A 17,519-nucleotide genomic window follows, 5' to 3' on the forward strand; every position below is an offset into this window, starting at 1 on the left:
CTTCGCCGGGGAAGGCGGGACTTCCTCCGCAACGACGGGCATTATGTCGTGATTCAGAGTCGGTTAGAACTCGTTCTGAGAACCTCTGGGTGGCTGGGTGCTGGCGGAAATGCGGGGGCGGGAACAGCGCCAGAGTCGTGGTCCACGGAGCACCCAGGGGAGTCAGGAGCTGGGCGACCCGGGCCGGGGGAACCGGACAGGGGCCGCCATGCCCTCGGTTTCCTCGTTTTCCGCCGTTACTGTCTCGCCTCCCGGACGCTTGGCTGAGGTAAGTATGCGCGGCCTTCCGCATTCCCTCCTTCTCAGCCTCACGGCACCGGTCGGGCATCGTGAGGAGCGTTATTGGGAGAGGAGTGTCGCGGTTTCTGAGGGCACAGCAAGCACAGTGCAGGGTGAACAAGGGCCTTTGTGTCTGAGGTCCCCATGCGGCTCTGGGTGGTGACGGTTGACGCAAACGCCAGCAGGGAGGAGGGGAGGAATTTACAGCCTCCTCCGGGGCTTTGCGGGCTGTGGGATCCATCAGATAAGGGGTTAGTACGGACCCTGCTGGAACGTCCCAAGCACTCTGGATGCCGAAGACTAGTTTTGGGGTGACCCAGAGATACACGTGTACTACGGAGCAGGAAGGTGACAGAGCTGAGGGAGAGGACCTGGGGTCTGAAGACGTGAAGGAGGCTGACATTTCACAATGCTGTGCACTAGCAGAGGAAGTGAGAGATGACTGTGCCCGGTACCGGTTTGGGGCCTTAAGTAGTGGTGTCTTTGAAGCATGATCTCAGAGACTGAGTAGCATTCCTTGTGGGGAAGAATGAGACCCAACAGTCATGTCCTAATGTTTATATGGCATTTATCTGCTCTCCGCTCCCTCCAGTGCCCCAAAGGAGTTGCTGTTGCTGACGGTGGTAACAGTAATTAATGGGGCTCTGATGAGAGAGCGGCCAGCGCTGGTATTAGGGTCTGGTGTCCCCAGTGAACTGGGGAGCCCTGGAGGAAATTGAGGGTGGGGACCATTTTAAGAGTGTACTGTTCTGAGGTGTGAGAAATGCTCACAATAAAAACAGGGACACAGGACTTGAGCAGCAAAGCGAGGCGTTTTTTCACGAGTCTGTAGGGTCGGGCGAACCCTCAGCCAGGGCAATGTGCGCCCCAAAAGAGGGAGCTGCTTGCTTTTATCCGTAACCCATCTAAAGCCCCCCCTCCCTCTCCCTTCCTGCCCCATTTCTCCTTGCTGGATGCTCTCAGTTACAATCTAATGCGGTTATCTAAATGCCCACTTTGTGATTTGTGAGACCCTCTAATTACATTTGCCCTTTGTTACTAATGATTTTCTACTGCTTTGTGAGTTACTATTTCCTTGTTTCTTACAATAAGACTCCTCTTGTCATTCTTTTCAATTTTGACAGGTTGGTGTGACCTTTGGGGACATTGCCCTGTACTTTTCCAGGAAGGAATGGCACCTCCTGGATGACAATCAGAGACGCCTGTACCTGGGTGTGATGCTGGAGAACTTTGACCTTATATCCTCGCTGGGTAAGACCCTCACTTTGGCCAGTTACATGGACTTGGCTTTGCATTTCCAATGCCCCCTGTTCTCTAGGGGGTGCTCTCTCCTCACATGTGGACGGTAAGCCCTGCTTGATTTTCCAGGTTTCTGAGCAGTTGCTTTCCTTGGTAGGTGTGATTTGTTTGCACTGCCCTTTACTCCCCCTCCAATACCAGTACCTGTTGTACTAAACTTACAGGGAAGGATTTGTGGCTGGTAATGTTACAAGGAGGCTAATGAATACCATCTTGATTTGTGAGAAAAAGGTTATTTTTCTATTTCTTTTGGTAATTAGTGCATATTTATTTGGGAAATTGCTTCTACATTTTTTTTACTAATGAGTTTTGAATGTCTTATGTGATTTCTAGATGCCTTTTCTCGAACTGGTACATGGCTTTTAATATTGGCATATCTTTGCCTCCCAGATGTTTATTTTGCTCTTTTTTTTACTGTCAAATGTTTTTGTCAACCCTGCATTTAGCATTCCTCATGTTGCCAGTTTCATAGAAGGCTCAGATACTGGTTATTGGTTTCAGTGATAACGTAATTTTAAGTCATGTAGAGTTTTTTGTAGACTCAGGTGTTCCTTTGTTAACAGTCTACAATATAGTGTTGACATGTTTATATTTACTGGTGAATCAAACAATTTACGTGACATATTCTGAACGGAACCTACAACACCTCAAATCCATATATTTATACATTCTGCAAGTATTTTCTCCCATCTGGAGTTTCCCTTTTCTTCCTTTTTACTCTTAATAAGTTTTTTGAATTTCTGTTTTTAGATAGACTGGAAGGGAAAATAGAGGGAGAGATTTGCCGGCATGAGAGAGAAACATTAATTTTTGCTCATCTCTCCAGCCCCAACCGAGGTCTGCGACACCAACCCAGTCATGTGCCCTGATCAGGAATTCAACAGGCCGAGTGTAGGTTTACAGGATAACTTACCATGAACTGAGCCACACTGTGCCGGGCTGCCTTTTCTTTCAGTTTCTCCACTGCTCTTGTGTGTTGAAGCCTTTTCACTTGTTGTAGCTTGAACTGCTTATATCTGCTCTTTGGCATTGTGGTTGTCACATTCCCAAGATCGTTTCAAATCAGATCTTCAGCTCTGAGTAGTTAGTGGGTTGAGCATCTTCCTACAAACAGATACGTCATCGGTTGGATTCCCAGTCAGGGTACATGCTTGCGTGCTGGCTTGGTACTCAGTTGCGGTGCGGAAAAGGCAACATATTGATGCGTGTCTTATGTATCCTTGATTCTCCTCCTCTCTGCTCCCCGTTTACCTCAGTCTTGAATAGAAAAATAATAAAATCTTTTTAAAAAATGGTTATACAGATGAAAAAGGAAACCAGATCTCTGAAGCATCTTCTCTAGGTTGTCTGCAAAGTGTTTTAAGTTTTAGAACTGCCATTTAATTTTTTCATACAGTGTGAGCTAATTTTTGTTTCTGGTTTGCACTTCTGGATTTACATGTGATTGTGTATTTTTCCCAGCACCACTAATTAACGTAACCATTTTTTTCTTATGTCTTGTAGTTTTTGTCAAAGAGTAGTTGTATGTCAGTGCCTATGTTTGTTTCAGTGTTTTTTGTGTTGTTATATTGGGCTGTGTTTCTGCGTTCATTTTAGTAACACACTGTTAGGTTGCTTTGGCTTTGAAGTAGATTCAAGTCAGGCAGAGTGATGCCAACAAACTTCATTCTTGCTCAGGATTGCTTGTGCCGTGTGAAGTGTTTTGAGGCTCTGTACATGTCAGGAGTCTTTTGATTTCTGTGTAATGTACGAGTGGAATTGCCAAAATTGCATGTAATTTGTAGATTGATTTGGATAATGTAGAAACTTTATTGTTACTAAATTTTAAGTCCATGAACAGTAACTGTCTTTCAGTCATTTGCCTTTTCAACCTTTTTTAAGCACAGTCTTTTCCTGTTCAATGTTGAGGCATTTCACCTTTATCTGTTGCATTTATCTGTGTGTATTTTATTGTTTTTCGTGCTATTGTGATGTTGACTACCTTCTTCATTTATTTTCTTTTTAATCCTGAACTGAGGATATCTATATTGATTTAGAGAGAGAGGAAGAAAGGGGGAGGGAGAAAATCATGTATGTGAGAAACATCGATCCATATGTCCCTCATGTGCTCCAACCTGGAAACCAGCGAGCAACCTACTCGTGTTCTCTGACCTAGAATCAAATGAACTGAGTCACCTGGCCATGACTCTTCATTTCTTTATCAAAAAATTTATTATTATTGTGTAGAAATGGAACTGAGATTTGTATGTTGATATGGTATCCAGTCACAATGTCTAATTATTTATGTGTATCTTTAACTTTTTTTTTTTTTTTTTTTGCAACAGGTACCAAATTATATTGTTATTGTTCTTATCAATAATGAAATTCCACATTCTGGAGATCCAATTTCCTTAAGACTGATAATTGAGTAGTTCCCCCCTTTAAATAGTAACCATTGTCTTTTAGGTTATAAGAAATATTCCATTGTTTTACTCAGGCCTATCTTCTAGTCATAGATCCACATTTTTCAAGTGCTTCTTCTTCAGTGAGTTTTAAGTAGATTTTTAGGTCATAGCTGGCCTAGATCCAAAGCTCTCTTTTCTGTGAAGGTGGTGATAGTGATTGTGGTATCCTTATCCACCTGAAGCAGAAAGAGCTGTGTTTCCTGAGAATGAAGTTTTGATGAGGAGATTAGTAGGTAGTACTTCGTTCTAAAGGAAGCAGGATATTTGTAGTCATATTAGTTTCCTTTTGGTGCTATAGTCAGCATTCTTGTTACTCTTCCTTCATTCCTGGTATTCCATCCTTCCATCTGGTATAATTGCTTTCTGTTTGAAGTACAGGTAACCCCCATAAAACATGGTTGTTAAGTTCCTAACAAATGCTGTGTTATGCAAATCCGTGTTATACAAAAAAAGAACTTGTCTGGGAAGCACTTCATCTGCCCTTCTATTCTAAATAGTAGCTTTGCTGGATAGAGTAATCTGGGTTGTAGGTCATTGCTTTTTATCACTTCAAATATTTGTTGCCAATCTTTTCTTGCCTGCAAAGTTTCTTATGAGAAGCGGACTCCTTTTTTAAAAAGATATTATATAATTATTTTTTAACAAAGAGGTAGGAATGGAGAAAGAGAGCAAGAGAAACATTAATGTGTGGTTGCCTCTCGTGCACCCCCAACTGAGGACCTGGCCTATAACCCAGACATGTGCCCTGACTGGGAATTGAACCGGTGACCCTTTTGGTTCTTGTGGTGTTGCTCAATTTACTGGTCCTCAGCAGCCAGGACTGATAGTCTTATAGGTACCCCTTTGTAGGTAACTCTGCTCTTCTCTCGTGTAGCTTTTTAAAATTCTCTTTATCTTTACCTTTGTCATTTTAAATATGATGTGTCTGGATGTTTTTCTCTTTGAGTGTAGTTTGTTTGGGACTCTGTGCTTCCTGGATTTCTATGTCTACCAACTTTGCCCACTTAGGAAGGTTTTCCTTTTTTTTTTCATGTAAATTTTCTGTGTTGCTCTTCCTCTTCGCCTTCTGGCACCTTTATGATTCAGATATTTGAAGTTGTCCGGAGGTTCCCAAGCATCTTCTCGTTTTTTGAATTCTTTTTTCTTCATTGTGTACTGGTTGACTTTCTACTTCTTCCGTATTGTCCAGATTGTTGATTTGATCCCAAGCTTCCTTTCCTTCACCATTTGTTTTGTGTCGATTTTCCTTTGTTTCACTTAGCATAGCTTTCATTTCTTCCCCTAGGCATTTGTCGTAGTTAATCTTGTCTGACAAGACTGTGAGCATCATTATCACCAGTGTTTTGAACTCGGCATCTATTATGTTGCCTATCTCCTCATTGCTTAGTTCTCTCGCAGGAACCTTGATCTGCTCCCTCTTTTTGGCCATACTTCTCTGTCTCCTCAACTTGACATATTCCTGTGACCCTTTATGTGGTGTTCTTTTTGGTGTGATGGAATTTTAGCTACCGCTGCTGTGTGTAGGTTTCATTTGCATGGAATATATTTGTATATCCTTTTTGTTTTTAAGATTGTATTTTATTTTTTTGAGATAGGGGAAGCAAGAGAGAAAGAGGGGGTAAGAAACACCAGTGTGTGAGATACATGGATCAGATACTTCTCACATGCCTTCAACCAGGGACCATGGCCTGCAACACAGACTTTTGCCCTGACAGGGAATCAAACCAATGACTTTTCAGTTTGCAGGAGGGTGCCCTACCCCCAGTCACACCCGTCAGGACCACTATGTGTCTTTTGGGTGGAAATTTTGTTTAAGGAGCTACTATTGCCACTTCTGCATAGGTTTTTTCCTTTTTTTCAGTTTCTTAGCCTTCCTTTCTTGTGGTCCTCCTTTGTGGTGATGATTTTGTATAGTGATTTCACTGATTTCTCCTTCATAAAATTATTTTTGCTGGTGATTTTTGAAACAACTATGTAAAACAACTCAAACTCTTTACAATTTATATTACTTAGTAACACCTTCACTGCATCCAAGCATTCTGCCTTTTGATTCTCTGCCACATGCTTTTTTTTTTCTTTCTTTCTTTTTTTTTTTGGTGTCACAATTCACATTTTTTTTGTGTGTGTATCTAATAAGGTACAGAATGCTGGCTTTATTAAATTTACTATCTTTAATTTTACACCGTTATAATAGGTGTGCATAATGTACATTTTACCAATACGGTGCTACTGTATAGTGAATTTGATTTTATTCTCCCCTTTACTGGTGAGAATTTTACTTCCCTATGCATTTAGTATTCTTTTATTTGATCTTGAAGAAGTATTTTTGGTGTTTCTAGTAAGTCAGGTTGGGTGGCAGTGCAGTTCCTTAGCTTTTGTTTGTCTTGGGAACTATTGCTGAGGATCAGGAATCCTGGATAAAATATGGATTGTTTTCATTTAGTGTCCTAAATATATTATTTTTATTTTTTCCTAATCTGCAAGTTTTCTTCAGAGGAGTCAGCTGATACCCTTATTGCGGAGTTCCCCTGTATGTAACGAGTTTCTACTTCCTTTGTGTTTTCACCGCTTTCTTTGCCTTTGATTTTTGACAGTTGCATATTTCCATGTCTTGGTGAAGTCCAGTTTGCTTTGAACCTGTAGAGGAACTTGTGGGGAGGCGTGCACTTCATTATTCAGAGCTCTTTCCGATTTGAAAAGTCAGTCTTCAGCTCACTGTTTTAAAATAAGTGTTCTAACCTATCTTGGTCCTTGTCTGCCTTTTCTTTTCTCTGTTTTTGCCCCCCACACCCCCCACTTCAGTGAATCCCATAATGCAAGTACCAGTTATCATGGTGGTATTTTTATTCACCTTGCCATATTTTATAAAATTTATTTCCATTTTTTATTTTTTCCACCTTCATATTTTTAAATGACCTACCTTTGACATGACATGTTGTTTTCATGAGTTCTTTCAAAACTTATTCCATTTTTCATTTAATTTTATATAATTTGACAACTGCACTATTTCTCTTATGATATACTAGTTCCTCAATATCGCGCTTCACTTATCTTGGCCTCACTGTATTGCAAGGATTTTAAAAATATTATATTTAATTATTTATCACGGATTTTTCACTATATCACAGGATTTTGTGGTATTGTATACTTATGTTATTAAAGTTACGTAGGTTTAAGAGTGTAGAATAAATGTAAGGATCCTACTTCGCAGGGGGGTGTGGTTCTAGATAAGTGAGGGAATACTGTATATTTTTTTCTATAGATCTGACTTTCTCCTGTGGTTCTTGTGTCAGTATCTCCTTTTCATTGGTTCTATTTATATTGTCTGCTGGCTCTTGGATGTTTTTGAAAGTAAATAATTTGTATTCCTTATCAGGTTTCCATAGAAGTGCACTTGTTTGGCATCAATTAATGAGAAATTCTTCTGTTCCCTTGGTCGTGGCCTTGTTTGTAGCATTTCTTTTAACCATGTATGGATGTCTAAGCATTTGAGAAAGCGGAAATTCCTTTCAATTTTATGGACTAATTCTGGCTAGAAAAATAGATCGTTTTCATGTGGATTTGGGAGTGGCTCAGTTGCTGTTGTGGTTCAGTCTTGAGACAAGTCCCAGCGGCCTACTCTCCTTGATGGTACTAGTTGTGGTCAGAGTAACAAAAAATGTACAAGTCCAGTTGCTTTGGCAGAATTTCTTTTCTGTGATTGTCAGGTATTTTGGAGTCTTTGGTGGAAAATACTGTTGGGCACATACTGATAGTTTTTGTGTTGTTCCTGGACTAGGTTGTGGACAAAGCGATTTGTTTTGGATTTCATGCCAAGGACCTTTATAGAGTTGTCTACTGAGTAAACTGTGGGAGCGCCCCAGCTGTTGCAGAGGATTCTGTGGTTCTTAAAAAATTTCCAGTTTTTGTCACAAAACAGTTGTGTAAAGTCAAATAGCTCGGTCACAGTGATTGACAGAGGTAACTTCGACCCTGGTTTTCATCCTACCAGTCTTCAGGTGTTTTCGGTAACCGATGTCCCAGTCGTGTGTTCTATGAGATTCTTTGTTATTTGCTCTTTTTCTGCTTGTTTGTTGTTGGTGGTGGTGGTGGTTATTAATTGCTTTTAGAGAGACAAGGGAAAGTGGGCAAGGAGAGAGAGAATATAAATTTCTTGTTCCACTTATGATTTTATTCATGGGTTGTGTCTTCCTTGTGCCTTGATGGGGATCCAATCCACAACCTTGATAAATGGAGATGACTCTCTCATCACTGAGCAACCATGTCAGGTGTGATTTTCTTTTTGTCTTAAGTGGATTTTTATTCCCCTTTTCTGTGGATGATTTAGTCTGTTGATAGCTGTCTCCTTGTCCTGGAAGAAGGGAAAATTGTACTATTCCTTATTCAGCCATGTTGCTGAAATCACTTATATAGGTCTTCTTTTGTGGTCTTTTTGTGCTTTTTGGTTTTACAAAGTGATGGCCATCCATCTCTTGAGTTTCTCTGTTTGAATTTATATCATCTGTATTCCATGAAATGGACCCATGGGGGCATAAGGGAGGAATCATTTTGGCATCCCATGAGAAACATCACTCCATCCATGCCAGACTGGACCGAGATCTCATCTTGTGTTGGTGAAGGGCTGTTGGAGATGTTTTAACACTTATTCTTTGTTAAGGTCATAACTGAAACCCGTTTTGTTCATCAATATTTTGTTCATTCCCAGTTGCTTAGCCTGTTCCACTCATTCTTGTTTATTGTTGAGACTTCTTAATTACTCACTTATGAGTTTTCATATTAATTCCAATTCCTGGCCCACAGGTAATCTGCACCTCTCTAAAATTTGTGCCTTAACCAATTTCTCTTACAGTTTTTTGTCCTGTCCTCTAACTTTCATGAATTCTTGTACACTCTTAATGTGCAACTTTACTGTTATATTTACCTTGAATATCATAGGCTCTGATACAATTAATGTTGATGAGTTTCAGTTCATAGAAATTATTGTACAAAGCCTCACTTCATCAGCAGGAAAGGCCCTACAGGAAGCCATTTCAGGAAGAACAATGAGAAGTCCCTGAATATCTTCTCTGTGTTTCATCCCATGCTTCTGTCTATTCCTTGGTTACTCCAGCACCACTGAGTTACTATCATGGCCATTAAAGTATAACAGCCATTTCTTCAGTGTGTAACTCAATTGTCTTGAAAATGGTTTCATAGAATAATGCCTAGGTGTGAAAGATGGCATTTGTGATGAGGTTATTCCTTTTTATGTCACTTATTTCTTATTTAAATTTCATTTATTTCTAGAGAAAGGGGGAGAGGGGAATAAAGAGTGGGAGAGAAACATCAGTGTGCAATTGACTCTCATATACCCAACTGAGGACCTGGCCTGCAACCCAAGTATTTGCCCTGACTAGGAATTGAATTAGTGCCCTTTGGTTTGCAACCGTCACTCTGTCTACTTACCACACCAGCGAGAGTGAGAGTTTTTGGTTGGTTTGTTTTAAGATTGAATAAAGCTTTAATGAGATGTAAGTGACTATGGACATAATATTGTGATGTAGAAGAAAAACTAAAAGCTATTGTGACTCACAAAAGAAACAATATATATTTCCACATAAAAATAAGGCATTTAAAAAATGAAATGATGGGATGACGTGTAAAAGAGAGACATAGGCTGTCAGAGCACTACATGTTGTTCCTCTAATACCTAGACTACTGACCTGATCCAGCGCCGTCTTTCCTTCTATCTTCTTTCCTTTTTTTTTAAGGGTTTTATTTCATTTTTCGAGAGAGGGGAAGGGAAAGAGAAAAAGGAGGAGAAGAGAAACATCCATATGTGGTTGCCTCTTGTGCGCTAACCGGAGACCTGGCCTGCAACGCAGGCATGTGCCCTTACTAGGAATCAAACCAGTGGCTTTTTAGTTCACAGGCTAGCTCTCAATCCACTGAACCACACCAGCAAGTGCCATCTTACTTCTAATGGTAGCATCCTTCAGTCACAACACCACACAGATTCAGAGGATATTTTTCTTTAAGGTAACATATACTTCACCAGCTTTTCCTTTTGTTCAGGTTGCTGTTGTAGAGCAGAGGATGTGGAAGCACCGATTGAACAGGATATTTCTGTAAGAGTATCAGCGGCAAAGAGTTGCACGGTAGCTTTGTCTCCCCAGAAGAGCCACCCCTGTGAGAGTTGTGGGGGAGTTTGGAGAGACATTTCTTACTTCATAGAGGAGCATGAAACACAACACATTCAGAAACTGTTGAGTTGTGGGGCATGTGGAAAACAATGTTATTTCAGTACAAAGTGTCACCAGCACCAAGAGTTTCGCGAGCAAGAGAAGCCTTTCATGGCAGAGGTGGACAGCATGTCACTTGCCAAGTACTGCAATAATACCATGTCCCAGGGGCTTTTTACCAGTAGTGAGGTTGGACTGGACATTCATTCAGAGTCAGAACATCCCAAACAAGAGGCTACTCAAACCAGAGAGAGACCAGACAAAATTTTGACAGCTGGCGTGAGCATTCAAAGAAAAAGTTATTTCACCGTCAGTAAATGTGAAAAAGCTATTTGCTGCAACCACACATATGTTCAGCACAAGGGACTTTCTCCCGGAAGACAGTATTTTGCGTGCTCTGATTGTGGAAAACATTTTAGCAGAATTTCCACTTCTTATCAACAGAGAGTTCACACAGGTGAAAAGCCTTATGACTGTAGTGAATGTGGGAAATCTTTCATTCGAAAACAGGCACTAGATGGTCATCAAAGAGTTCACACAGGTGAAAGGCCTTATGAGTGCAGTGAATGTGGGAAATCTTTTACCAGGAAGTATGACCTTTTTGTACATCAGAGAGTTCATACTGGCGAGAGGCCTTATAAATGCAGTGAATGTGAGAAATCTTTCATTATAAAGCAAGCACTACATCGTCATCAGAGAGTTCACAGAGGTGAAAGGCCTTATGAGTGCAGTGAATGTGGGAAATCTTTTACCACTATTCGTTACCATCGAGTACATCAGAGAATTCATACTGGGGAAAGGCCTTATGAGTGCTGTGAATGTGGGAAATCTTTCATCCGAAAGGAAGGACTACATCATCATCAGAGAGTTCACACAGGTGAAAGGCCTTATGAATGCAGCGAATGTGGGAAATCTTTCATTCGGAAGCAAGCACTGCGTAATCATCAGAGAGGTCACACAGGTGAAAGGCCTTATGAGTGCAGTGTATGTGGAAAATCTTTTATCAGGAAATATGACCTTTCTGTACATCAAAGAGGTCATACTGGGGAAAGGCCTTATGAGTGCAATGAATGTGGGAAATCTTTCGCTCTAAAGCAAGTACTACGTTGTCACCAGAGAATTCACACAGGTGAAAGGCATGAGTGTAATGATTGTGGGAAATCTTTTACCACCAAGGGTTACCTTAGTGTTCATCAGAGAATTCATACTGAGCAACAGCCGTATGAGTGCAGTGAATGTGGGAAATCTTTCACTCTAAAGCAAGCACTACATAGCCATCAGGGAGTTCACACAGGTGAAAGGCCTTATGAGTGCAGTGATTGTGGGAAATGTTTTACCACCAAGTGTTACCTTAGTGTACATCAGAGAATTCATATTAAGCAAAGGCCATATGAATGCAGTGAATGTGGAAAGTCTTTCCTACAAAAGCAAAGACTACATTGTCATCAGAGAGTTCACAAGCATTAAAGGCCTCATAACTGCAGTGAATGTGGGAAACCTTTCAGCAGCAAAAAGGACCTTCTTATATATCTGAGAGTTCATACTAGTAAAAGACCTTATGAGTGCAGTGAATGTGGAAAATGTTTCATCCGTCTCACTGCCCTTCAGTATCATCAGGGATTTCACAGAGGACAAAGATCTTATAAATACAGTTAATGTGGGAGATTATTTAACCAAAATTCTGCCCTTCCTTCACATATGAGAGTTACCATGGGCTGCAGATCTTAGCTGTGTAGAAAATATACAGTGTTTTTTTGTGTGCATTTTTTAATAGTACTAAAGGTAATTCTTTGAAGCATTGTTTGTGTGATTCAAATTTTATACCGCCAAACATCAGCACTAGGGAGGTTCCCCATAAATTTATTTGTATAGGTGTCATGTTTCCATGTTTCACTGTTTTTATCTATCCAGGTCTTTTTTAAGATCGACGTCACTGCTTATTTCTATGGCTGAAGGTATTTTAACTACATCGCCTATGGGTTCCCAGACTTTGCATGATTCACCAGTATAATGTGCTAGCAGAATGTCGCTTTTTTCTGATGTGTTGGAGAAAATTAGAAATAGCCTTGCGTTTTAAAAGGTCTTGATTCTTGCACTCTAACTAGATGTAAAATATCCCTGACTATGAGTTGGCCCAGAGAACATCATCTGAGTTCATCTTTCAGCTTGCAAAAGGACTGCTTTTTCAATGACATGCTTTTTTTATGTGTCTGGGGTAATTTTTTGAATATCTCAAAAGCAATGGAAATCATGCCGGACTAATCTCTCTTTGGTTTTTAAAGTAATGGAGACCTTTTTACCAGGTCTTCTTCTTCTTCTTTTTCTTGTTTGTGTATTTTATTGATTATGTTGCTACAATAGTTCCAATTTTCCCCCCTTTGCTCCCCTCCTCCCAGTACTCTCCATCCCCCAGCAATCACACCCTCCTTAATTCATGTTCATGGGTCATGCATACAAGTTTTTTGGCTTCACCGTTTCCTATATTCTTCTTTTTAAAAAATAATTTTTTATAACAATAAAAAATAACAACCCTACCCCCCCAGACTTAAGGCCCTTTATAGTCTTATAAAGGACAATGGTCGAAGGTCTCGTGCTCCTCTAGCTGCTTCAAGCTGTACATGGTCATTGTCCTTCCATATTGTTGGGTCAAGAAATCCCTAATAAGAGTGGGGTTGTGGAGGGGAGTGTGGCCTTCCCACATGGGGAAGGATCTTGCAGGCTCCAGGTCAGTTGACTGTCCCCAGACCACAGCATGCTTGGTTTAACAGGCCGGCATCCTTGTTGTATTCGGTCATGTTGTGATGATGTGGCCTTTTCTGTCTCTCTGTGCTTATAAGACTTCTCTCTAGCTGGTCTTCAGTAGGTTATTCCAGATGATTTCTCCACAATTAAGTTGTAAGTCCAGTCTGGTCCTGGGAGGAGGTTAGTGTAGCTTCCACTTACTCCTCCGCCATCTTGGATCCTTCCCAAGTCTTCTTTAATCTGGGTGCATTATTTTTGGTGTGGGGTAGTTTTTAAAGAGTTTTGAACCCTAGAAGTGTAACAACGTGAATAACTTTTATGTGTCTGTGAAAGTTTCTGTGATCCGTGGGAACAAGTTGTCGCAAAAATGCACTTGGCAGTTTTTTCCAAACTTGCACTCCAGCTCCATTCCATGCAGTTAAGTCCGTGGGCTCTCGTTTCCATGAGAAGTCTCAATGCTGTGAGTTTTAGGAGACGGAGAGATAGATCACTCCATAGAGGAGGTAAGTATGACAACCTTAGGTACACATGGGAACAGCACAAGTTCTTTTTCATATTTGCCAATTGGGCCAGTACTGTTGAAGGGTCTCTCTCATCCTTGCCATGCAGTTGGCCATGTGCCATAATGTCTGCAATTGCATGGGTGATGGTCACTAGTTGTAGCATCATAGTGGTCAGAGTGACTGCAACAGAAACACAGGCGCAATCAGTTGTGAAGTAGACAGCAGCCACCTACAGAGAATTTGCCCCTTCTAGCGTGCAACCAGAAATGTTTTTGAGAAAGAGACTGCACAATCTGCAGGAATATTTATCTTCTGTTGATTTAGTCATTGTTTTTGAATATAATGAAAAGGTTTTATGGGTGTGGACAGGTAGTGCCATTGGTTAGAGTATCAACTCTTGATATGCCAAGCTCCCGATTTCAATATCCAGTCAGGGCACATAAAAGAAGTAACAAATGCGGGGAGGAAAGATGGCAGCGGAGTAGGGACGGTGTTGTCTGCTCGCTCCTGTCACGGAGGGATTTCAGGAATGAACGTGGAGAGGAGTGGCTGAAATACACAAGGATGCCAGCCTGTCGAACCAAGCACGCCGTTGTCCGGGGACAGCCAACTGCCCTGGAGTCTGCAAGAACCTTTCCCATATGGGAAGGCCACCCTCCCCTCCACACCCCCACTCTTATTAGGGATTTCTGGACTCAAGGGTAGGTAGGATGATGACCACGCCCAGCTTGAAGCAGCTAGAATAGCATGAGACCGTCACCCACTGTCCTCTATAATATTATAAAGGGTCTAAAGTCTGAGGGGGGGGGATTTTTTTTTTTTTATTGTTATAAAAAGTAGTTAATGAATTAATTCTAAAATAATAATAGTATAGGAAAGGAAGAAACTGGAGAGATTGCATGCATGACCCATAGGCGTGGACTGGGGAAGGGTTGGATTGCTGGGAGAGGGGGGTGCAGGGTGGTGGGGAGCAAAGTGGAAAAAAATGGAACTATTGTGACAATATAATCAATAAAATATACCTTAAAAAAAAGTAACAAATGAATGCACATGTAACTGGAACAAGAAATCCAGATGTGTGCCTGTCTCTCTGTCTCTCTTTTTCATTTTATGTAGGCTCCCATGTGTTCATGTTAGAGCCGCTGGTGCACTGGTTGAAGGTAACAAAAAGTGTGTCTATGGTCGAGGTATGTTGCTGTTTTGACCAAACCATCAGTTATTTTTATTTAAATTGAGTTTTTGGGTTTTTTTATAGAGAAGTTTTCTTTATTTTTAGAGAGACAGGGAAGGAGATAAACATCAGTGTGTGTGTGTGTGATAAACATTGATGTGTTGCCTCTCACCTGACCCTATCTGGGAACCTGGCCCTCAATTCATGTATGCTCCCTGAATGGGAATCCAGTCCATAGACCAGCGCTTATTCCAGTGATCCCCTGTAGGCAGGGCAGTTTCAGTGCGTTTTTATCGTTGGCTATATTCCCTGTGTCTGAGGGAAAGGCTCTTGCAAAGTTCATGAAAATGTAGATTGAATATACAGTGTGGCTAACCCTATTTGCAAAATGAGATGGATGTACAAATTTAACACTTTTTGTCATTTAAAAAAAGCCTTAATCATTAGACTTATATATCAACTATAATATTTGATCAGCCTTCACTTATACATGATACCGAAATCATCACCATTTTCTTAATATTGACCATACTGGGAATTTACTTCATGGCCATTTTAATCCCAGCCCTTCACGGTTCTGTACATAATCCTGATTTATATTCCATTGTACTAAATAACAGAATAATAGCATTTTTTGTGCTTTCATTTATGTGGCATATATATATTTGGAGATTTATTAAATTTAAATTAGTAGCTCGTAAGTTTTTTTATACAAATTCCTTTAATAAAGTATATCAATGACAAGTTTATCTTAAAATAAATAGGTAAAAATTATATGAAATCATTTTTGTTATAATTATTTAAAAAGATTTGAGACTGCTAATTCCTCTGCAGAAATGCTATACAGGGCTGCAAAATGACCAAAGGCTGATGTAATAATGAATCTCAAGTAAGTGGCGTGACCATCATGTGCCATAATTTCTTCATTTTGGAGCTGCCCCTCTGTGTGTGCGAGATCTCTTTCAATCCCCTGCTCAACATCAACTGGCTCCTTAGAAGTGCTCTTTCAACGTGCAAAGTTCCACAGAGTAACTTGGAATTACTACCCTTTTGATTCTTAGACGTTTGTGAAAACAAATAATAAATTCTTGGGGACATATTCCTATTGTGGTCCAAAAAGTTTCTGAATTCCCATCAATCATATTTTCAGGAGCATGTTTTTCATCACTTGATGTCGCTAAAATCACTTCTGCCCCTTGAGAACTGAAACAGAAATCAACTTTTCTCATCTTAAACTGTTTAGCCTCAGGTAGTTCCAATGACATAGACAGCGGGGCCTCTACATCTCCTGTCTACCACGACCTGAGCCTCTCTCCTACCCCTTCCCGGCCTCCTCAGTAGCTCATCGGTTTTGCTAGGACATATCATTTTCTATGAATTTATTGCTAATTTTTTACTTTGAAGCTGGTAAAAACATTTGCATAATTCTTTATGTGGACGTAAGTTTCATGAACCTTTGTCAGTAATTCAGTGCACATTCTTGAGTTGCAAAGTAGGTTAATATTACAGTTACACAGGTTAGCAATTTCTGATTTAAAGTGGTTGTAGCTTTTTCCATTCTGCAGCAATGTATGACAGATTCAGTTCCTCAAATCTTTTTTTCACTTTTTTAACAATGTAATACTGTGTCACTGTACTTTCATTGTATTGTTTTAAGGATTTCTGGTGAGCCTTTTTGCAGATGTATATTTGCTATGTGTGTATCTTTGCTAAATGTCTGATCCTATGTTCTGTTTGACCTGAGAGGAGTTTTGACAGTTTTCTGTAACAAAATGACAGAAAAATAATGATGCCTGTTAGAATTTCACTAGGTTCTGGAATTTCTTGCTTTATTAAATTTTTTTTGTTATTACAATGATGTTTTAATATTTTTTCCACAAGTCATACATTACACCACACGGTAGACATTTCTCATTTTCATCTCTGGTATTAACATTCTCTATCAGTTTAAAAATCAGTCATTCCATAATACAATAAGGCCTGGTTTTGTTTTTTCTATTGTTCGTCTGCTCTCCTATCAAGAGGATTCTTGGGTTGGAAGAGGTTTGTAAAGGAGAACAGATGGCAATAGTTTGGGGAAGGAGGCTTCAACTCTGAAAACTCAGAGCAGAGGTCCGCACCCTGCATCTGGATTTCAGATTATAAAATATTGGGATACACAGTTGGATTGTTACAAGACAGAAACCATCGTGAAGTATGTTTATTTGGGCTGAGGACAGTGAAAAACGGGAAGGATTCAGGGTAGAGAAAGTAACAGGATAGAGCCTAGGCAGTGGTCCACGTTGGCTTCCTTCAAATGTTCTAGGAAAGGAGTGAGCCAAGGTGGTCATTTCCAAGCCACGCACCCATCATTTACCGAATACCCACGACCACTTTTGTTCTGAGCTGTGTTTGAAGATAAAATCAGGTGTGTCTGTGTAGTTTTTTTCTTTGAATATTTTATTTACTTAAGTTTTTAATAAAGAGAGGGCGGCCAAGAGGTAAACATCAGTGTGTGGTTGCCTCTCTGAAGCCCCCTACTGGGGACCTTGTCCACAACCCAGGCATGTTCCCTGACTGGGAATCGAACCAGTGACCCTTGTGTTGGCAGGCCAGCGCTCAATCCACTGAGCCACACCAGCCAGGCTGACCCAAGTGTGAAGTGACAGTGAGCCCCCTAGGAGGGTTCCATACGTGGGAATCTGCAGGTGTCTTGCTAGAGCTCCCGAGATCAGTTAGCTAAATGTAACAGGTGGATGATCCTGGCACTTATCATGGCCTTTGACGATCAATGGAAGGAACAAAGTGAGTACTTGTCAATGCCAGGATTCCAGGGTTTGCTATTTGAGGTTTCACTTAATTCTTACAAGAATGTGGGAAG

At 40.6% G+C, this 17,519-nt stretch overlaps 1 protein-coding gene and 1 pseudogene across 1 annotated transcript; one reads left to right on the plus strand and one right to left on the minus strand.

Moving 5' to 3' along the window:
• The first annotated feature begins 569 nt into the window (after positions 1-569).
• Positions 570-11,993, plus strand: LOC149995285 (uncharacterized). The gene is made up of 4 exons (XM_090259168.1): positions 570-730; positions 872-947; positions 1,404-1,530; positions 10,077-11,993. The coding sequence occupies exons 1-4, from the start codon at positions 570-572 to the stop codon at positions 11,708-11,710; spliced, it is 1,998 nt and encodes a 665-aa protein (XP_090115294.1). The 3' UTR covers positions 11,711-11,993.
• A 3,462-nt stretch (positions 11,994-15,455) lies between these two features.
• LOC149995286 (intraflagellar transport protein 25 homolog pseudogene) lies at positions 15,456-15,888 on the minus strand (annotated as a pseudogene).
• Between the last annotated feature and the right edge of the window lie 1,631 nt (positions 15,889-17,519).

This window comes from Furipterus horrens, unplaced genomic scaffold, assembly GCF_987537825.1.
Source record: "Furipterus horrens unplaced genomic scaffold, mFurHor1.1.pri manual_scaffold_13, whole genome shotgun sequence".
Lineage (NCBI taxonomy): Eukaryota > Metazoa > Chordata > Mammalia > Chiroptera > Furipteridae > Furipterus > Furipterus horrens.

Bases quoted from the DNA above. Each gene is read 5' to 3' on its own strand.
- LOC149995285 (XM_090259168.1), top strand. From the start codon at position 570: ATGCCGAAGACTAGTTTTGGGGTGACCCAGAGATACACGTGTACTACG. The intron at 731-871 runs GTACCGGTTTGG...CGCTCCCTCCAG, and splicing joins GTGAGAGATGACTGTGCCCG to TGCCCCAAAGGAGTTGCTGT. The intron at 1,531-10,076 runs GTAAGACCCTCA...CCTTTTGTTCAG, and splicing joins TGACCTTATATCCTCGCTGG to GTTGCTGTTGTAGAGCAGAG.